The sequence below is a fragment of the Austrofundulus limnaeus genome, unplaced genomic scaffold (assembly GCF_001266775.1).
Source record: "Austrofundulus limnaeus strain Quisiro unplaced genomic scaffold, Austrofundulus_limnaeus-1.0 Scaffold374, whole genome shotgun sequence".
NCBI lineage: Eukaryota > Metazoa > Chordata > Actinopteri > Cyprinodontiformes > Rivulidae > Austrofundulus > Austrofundulus limnaeus.
This window is the reverse complement of record NW_013952776.1, coordinates 429,296-436,123: the sequence shown is the minus strand read 5'-3', so window position 1 is coordinate 436,123 and position 6,828 is coordinate 429,296. Positions and strand designations below refer to the sequence as shown.

The 6,828-nt window shown below is 39.4% G+C and overlaps 1 protein-coding gene across 1 annotated transcript in view; it reads left to right on the top strand.

Moving 5' to 3' along the window:
• The window catches only part of LOC106528360 (matrilin-2), a gene marked incomplete in the record, with an annotated part of 19,803 nt that extends 13,209 nt beyond the window's left edge, over window positions 1-6,594 (top strand). The window contains 4 exon segments of the mRNA XM_014023506.1: window positions 1,153-1,275; window positions 5,520-5,642; window positions 5,731-6,141; window positions 6,217-6,594. Coding sequence (XP_013878960.1) covers window positions 1,153-1,275; window positions 5,520-5,642; window positions 5,731-6,141; window positions 6,217-6,491 — 932 coding nt within the window.
• Window positions 6,595-6,828: the final 234 nt, after the last annotated feature.

Genomic DNA, 6,828 nt, shown 5'->3' with positions numbered 1-6,828 from the left:
CTTGCCTTGCCTTGCCTTGCCTTGCCTTGCCTTGCCTTGCCTTGCCTTGCCTTGCCTTGCCTTGTCTTCCCTTGCCTTGTCTTCCCTTGCCTTGCCTTGCCTTGCCTTGCCTTGCCTTGCCTTGCCTTGCCTTGCCTTGCCTTGCCTTGCCAGCCACTCTCAGAGTTTTTGAGCTGCCCAGTCAGCACCTTTTTTGTTAAATAAATACTTTGTTTTTTGGACCCTTGAAACTGCCTGCATCATGGGTTCATTCTTGCCTGAGATTCATAACAATATGTTTATAACTCCTATTATTATCAACTCACATTTTTCCTCAGCAGCTTCTTTTAAAGTTATTCTAAAACAATCCTGATGTATTTGAGAGAATGATCATGCTGTAAGGCTGGAAATTAGATTTTTCAAGTGGCCACCAAACTAACATGATCTAATCAACATGCTTTACTCCTGGTATTAGTATTGATCATGCAGTATATTGATCATATATTTGCAAACAAACTGACAGGAAAACTGCTAAAACTAGCCTTTTATGTTGTATAAAAAACTAACAAACACAGTTTCATATTTTGTGTTTTGGTCAGAGCTTCAAAGAACCACTGCAGAGGGACCTAAGAGCCTCATGTGTCCCCAGATCCACAGCTTGCAAATCCCTGAATGGGACCAAGAGCAGAACCCAGAGGAACACCATAATTAAATTGAAATCTTTCAGACAGATTTGACTAAATTATAATAATAAAACTAAAATAATAAATATAATATAATAAATATAATAATATAATAATAAAATTAAAATAATAAAACTAAATTAAGGCAGTCCTCCTGATCCTGATGATGTGCTAAAGTCTGAGTTTAATAATTTTGTGGTTCATGTTGTCAAATACAACACTGAGATCCAACAGAACCAAAACTGAAGAGACTGTTTCAGTAGTGTTTTCTAAACCCAGACAGTTGYTCAGCTCTGATGCTTTGCAGACAGAACCAGACTGAAAACAGATGATCATTCCCCTGTTTTAAATGAACCACTTTTAAATTGTAGTTTTGGAATTTGCAGGTTTATTTGTGCTTATTAAATGTTTGGATTGTAATAATAAAGCCAGTGCTGGTGATGATAGTTGTGGGTGAGGCAACAATCATTGAATAATTTCTCTCTTGCAGAGACAGACCACTGTGCTGATGGGAGTCACGGCTGTGAGCAGGACTTTATGAATACAGAGGATTCATGTGTGTGTAAATGCAGAGAAGGATACAGACTGAGGACCGATGGAAAAACATGTCAAAGTGAGTCCTGACATTTTTAGGAAAATGTGTGGTTAAGAACAGGTGAAGAGATTCTAAATGGACAAACACAAACTTTAAAACAATCGTGTTTAAAAGTGTGTTTTTACTGATACTGGCTTCTGATTCTCTTTAATTTCATTTGTTAAAAAATAAAATGAAAGAATTTATGTGACGCAAAGTTGCAGTCATGAGAAAGGACAAGTCCACCTTTTATCAATTCTGGTAATTTATAACCAGGACATAATAAACTTGGATCTATTTTTCACCAGGATCTAAAACTATTTAAATCAAGCCTCAAGTAAACAAAAACACACAGCAGATTATCATTCTTTATTAAACAATGAAAAAAAAGCAAAAATGGAAAAACTGAAAAACTAAGGATTCAACAGCTTATGAAACCACTTTGAACAGTAAAAACTATTTTTATTGTGACTTTTTAAGTCTAACAAGTCATTGTGCAAGAATTTTGGCTCCCTTTTTTTACATTATTGTTTCAGTTCATTTAGGTTTCAGACATTTTGCACAGCTCTCGATGTCCTGCCACAGCATWTCGAGGCTGAGGTCTGGAGTTTACATGGACCACAGCAGCACTTTGATTTCTTTCTGTTTTTTTAACTAAACATTTTGTTGTAGATTTTAGGATTATRTTGTATTTACCTGACTCAAATTTAGTCATCTGCTGGACTAAAAGTCTCACACTTGACTCTGAAATTTTGACTCAAGAAGTTTGAGTTTGATTAAAATAGTTTAGTGTGCAAAGCTGTTTGTAGTGTCCTAAAGCTGCAAATTATCCTCCACCGCCATACTTGAAAGTTAGCATGAGGTGTTTGTGCTGATACTGCATTTTCAACAAACATGTTGTTGTACATCTTCACCTCTTCTGTCTCATCTGGCCAAAGAACATCMGAAGTCTGTGTTTCTCTCAGTTGTCTAAAGCTTGGTTTACACTTCAGTACGACGTGAGACAGCAGAYTGGTAATTGTGTCATTTCAGACATCTTTTTCTGACCGAATACAGATGGGCTGAAGACACAGCTGGGGATAAGTAATCATAATTTCTCCCTCTGCCCTCCCACAATGCAATGCACACAACAGGTGTCACTGGGGACAACAGCCAGAAACAATKCAATTTGTTGTCACTAAATGTAGGAACCAAGATGTGCAACTTGAAGTATRATCCGGTCTTTAGTCATTCTCTTCTCTTCTTTCTCCTGGCAACTCCTCCAAACAAATCATTCATCCATTTCATGCTGCTTATGGTCTGGCTGCAGGGGCAACAGGTCCAGGAGGAAAACCCAAACMTTACTCTCTCCTGTGACACTCTCCTCCTGGAGACAGCCCTGTGATGTTCAACCCGCACTGGGAACAAGCTCGACTGCTCTCACTTTGGTTCTACAGGGATCTGATAACATTTAAAAGTGACATCAGCACCTCCTACAGAATGCCTCCAGGAACATGGTTATAAAAAAAACACATGTAGACTGGTGGATCAAACTCTCCAAACAGCCTTAGAAACCCTGCAAGAATAAAAACGACGACTGGGACGAGCTGAATATCTCATCTCRCCTCCACTCCACATTCAGTTCTCACTAATTCAGAATTCTCACTAATAGTTTTGCTTTACCAGTCTGGAAGCCCGACCCATCAGCAGATCCAAGTCACCACCAGGTGGTGATCAGGTGACAGTGCAGCCCCTCTCTTTACCTCAGAGTCCAAAACATGGGGCTGCAGGTCTGATGACATGATTACAAAACTGATCCTATGCTTGAATATGGTGACTAATATAGACATCTATCCAAACAAAAGCCAAGCGCCACTACCCTGCATGTTTTAAGAGTCGTTCTGCCTTGACACACCTGATTTGGATGAGGGAGAGATTAACAGGCTTCTGTAGAGCTTGAAGACCTGCTGAGGAGCAGGAAAACAACTGAAACATGCAGGATAGTGGCCTTCAACGACCACTGTTAGACACCTCTTATGTTGAATCATACTGTAGGTAAAGTCACTGAGTTTTTTTTTCTAAAGCACTGTAACCCCAGTTTACACTGGATAYGGCTACGATCTTTGGCCATCCGCCAAAATTGGATTCAATCCTATTTTTGCCGGACAGTAGAGCAAATGAAGAATCAATCTACAAAAACCATAAGCCTACCACACCAACAAGAAAAGGAACAAGCACAAAATCCGTTTTGTCCAAATCCCAGCTGTGTTAATAGATATATGGATATATTTATACACATGCTGTCAAAATGTATCGTTCTGTTTGGGAAGCAGATGCTCTAAAATGCACATGGATTTTATTTGAAATCAGAAGTTTCAAAAAGACAACGTCCGTCTTCCACAGAATGAATTGTTTTCAAATGACTTCCATATTTATCACTGGGATCGTGCAATTTTGCATTTCATGCACATTCGTGGAAATGAATAAAGGTGAAGTGCACAGCAAACTGCATGCAGTGTAAATGGGTGGTAAGGACTGACTTTGGGGTGAACTTTCTGGGACAGTTACTCCTGAGAAATAATCTTTTCCTGTGCAGAATGATGGACTTCAAATTGTTTGAAAAATGCCTTTAATCCTGCCCAGATTGATGAGCAGCAACAGCTGCTGCTCTAAAGTCTTTGCTGATGGTTTTCCATCTTTGYGTTGTGTTAAATCACAGAGACCAGCAAACTGTTTAATCTCAAGCTTTTRTAGAGGAGCTCAAACTGATGATCACTTAATCAGCATCACCTGGCTGCTGCTCTCCCTCCTAAATCCTATGGAGGTATCAGTGTTTTCACACAGATTAAGCATTTAGGTTTAATGGAAMCTGTTGTGTGTTTTTGTAGATTTAACTCAATTTAGAATCTGATAAAGACCWGGGCCCGTATTTATAAAACTTCTTAGAGTGGATTTTTAGACTTAAGTGATGAAAATTTCTTAGATTTGCTCCAACTCTCAGACTTAAATGTAAGTGTCAGTTATCAACAATTCTTAAGTCTAAGAATCACTCTTACTCTCAAGAWAAGTTAAGRCTGCTCCAGAGGACTCAATGGTTAAGAGTTGCCACTAKGGGTCTGAGATGGACTGAAGACWGAGATTACAGCTGTCCTCCTGACTGTTATTCTCAGTTATAAGATGTGGAAAACAGGTTTAATCAGARATAMAAAAGAAAGAAAAGTTAAAAAAATTAATTAAAAAAAATTAAAACTGCATAATGTTGGACTAAAAGGTAGATATTTGTGTGTGGCATTTGGATAAAATATTAAATATACTCAGCTGGTGAGTATGGCGGGTGCTCGCTCCCCTCGGACCAAGCTGTTCATGATGGAGCGGGGTTGTGTGCGTGCATGGCGCTTGTGTGTGTGAAGCCGGTGTTGTCTGACAGTGGCGAAGAGGAGGAGGGAGCTGCTCAACATCACCTCAGGCTCTGAGACAAAAAAACAAACTTTAAAGCTGCTGAGTTTTTGATTTAAAAAAATGTTCTCATGATGCAATGAAGACATTTCATGTACCCAATTTACAGACAGTCAGTACAAGGTGACAACATTAGTGTGTTGAAAGTGAACTTATCTTAGGATTTTCATTTTGCCATTTCTCCGACAATAGTCTTGAACATGAAATYTGAGGCAGTGATTGGTCCTTGCCGGTGTTTTTTCTAACGACATCATCCAGGATTAGTTTTGCGGCACAGCCAGGTGTCTCAAATCAGCTCTAAGACTGACACTTAAGAATTACTCCTACACTTCACTTAAAGTCAGACTGAGATGCTTGATAAATGACTTTTACTCTCAGATTTTAACTAAGAATTATTTTACACTTAAGTCCACTCTTAGCAGCATTCTTAAGAGTAATTCTAAGAAGTTTTATAAATACGGGCCCAGATAATTTTTGTTCTGTCCTGATGTGTAAAACCTTAAAAATGAAGGTAAGTAGACTTACTTTTTCTAATGACCGTAAATCATTCAGGATATTTTCAGATTTGACTTGTTTTTCCTGCCTCAGGATTTATGTGTTGCATAATTCTGTCTGAGTTTCTAACCGTTCTGAGGTCAGTGTTTAATCCCAGGGCTGAGCGCTCAGTGCTCCACTCGCTCAGATTAGGCAGATATTCTGTCGTTATATCAAACTGATTTCACATCATGTCTGTAATCATTTAACTTTTTAAATAAAACTTATTCAGGTGTAAACTTTAATAAAATATAAATACAAAATCCTTACTGTTCCACCTGGACGCCATGTTTATCTACGTTTGAATCTTTCAGGTCTGGATCCKTGTCAGATGGTGGATCACGGCTGTGAGCATCAGTGCGTCAGCTCCTCTGACTCTTACATCTGTAGATGTTTTGAAGGATTTAAGCTAGCTGATGATGGGAAGAGCTGCAAAAGTATAAAAACTAAGCTTTTATTTAGATTCAGCCTAAGATGTAATAAAAGAAAAGTGAAGAGGTATTTCTCCTGTATTGTTTCTGACAGAACCCGGCTGTCAGGATGGGATCATGGATTTAGTTTTTGTGATTGACGGCTCTAAGAGTCTGGGCCCTGCCAACTTTGAGCTGGTGAAGCAGTTTGTAAACAGCATCGTGGACTCTCTGAACATCTCCAGGACGGGCACACACGTGGGCCTCATTCAGTACTCCACCAAGGTGCGCACAGAGTTCACCCTGGGCCGGTACGTCTCAGCGCAGGGCGTGAAGCGGGCCGTGGCCCAGATGCAGTACATGGGCCGGGGCTCAATGACGGGCTCAGCCCTGCGCCACATGTTTGAGTTCAGCTTCTCAGACAAAGAAGGTGCCAGGCCCAACGTCCCACGGGTCAGCATTGTGTTCACTGATGGAAGATCACAGGACGACGTTTCAGAGTGGGCCACTAAAGCTAAGAACTTCGGTTCGTCCTCTCTTCTYCTGACCAGCCGAAGCATTTTCTTTCAGTTTCRTGTCACCAGTTTTCTGCTTCTTTCAGGGGTCACCATTTATGCCCTGGGTGTTGGGAAAGCCATCGAACAGGAGCTGAGAGAGATTGCATCAGAACCTGCAGACATGTATCTGTACTATGCAGAGGATTTTGAGAAAATGGGAGAAATTTCAAAGAAGCTGAAGTCYAGRATGTGTAAAGGTATCSTAAATCAGTGGATCCCGTCCTGTTTTCTTCAAAGCCCTTGTTTCTTACTTCCAAGCCAAGCTGAACTCTATATACAGTATAATTGTAACAGATTGTTTACACAGGGCAGCTGCTGACGGTTTATCTGTAAACAAGATAAAATTACATTTAGTTTTTTCTAACATTCATCCAAACACAAATTCATAAATACATTTGAACATTATAGTATCTTATATAAAACAAATCACAACTAAAGCTATGCTGAATCTAAATTAACAAATAATACAATGTAAACCACATTTAATTTACTCCTTTAAAACACTAGAATCAATAATATGTTGATATTAATCCATATTTTGCAGAAAGGAAGCATTAGCATTGTGCTAATTAGCTTCTAATATACAGTCCAAACACCATAGAAAACTGCTAGCTGGAGCTAATCTCTCCAGAACACTCATGTAGGAAAAACACGTT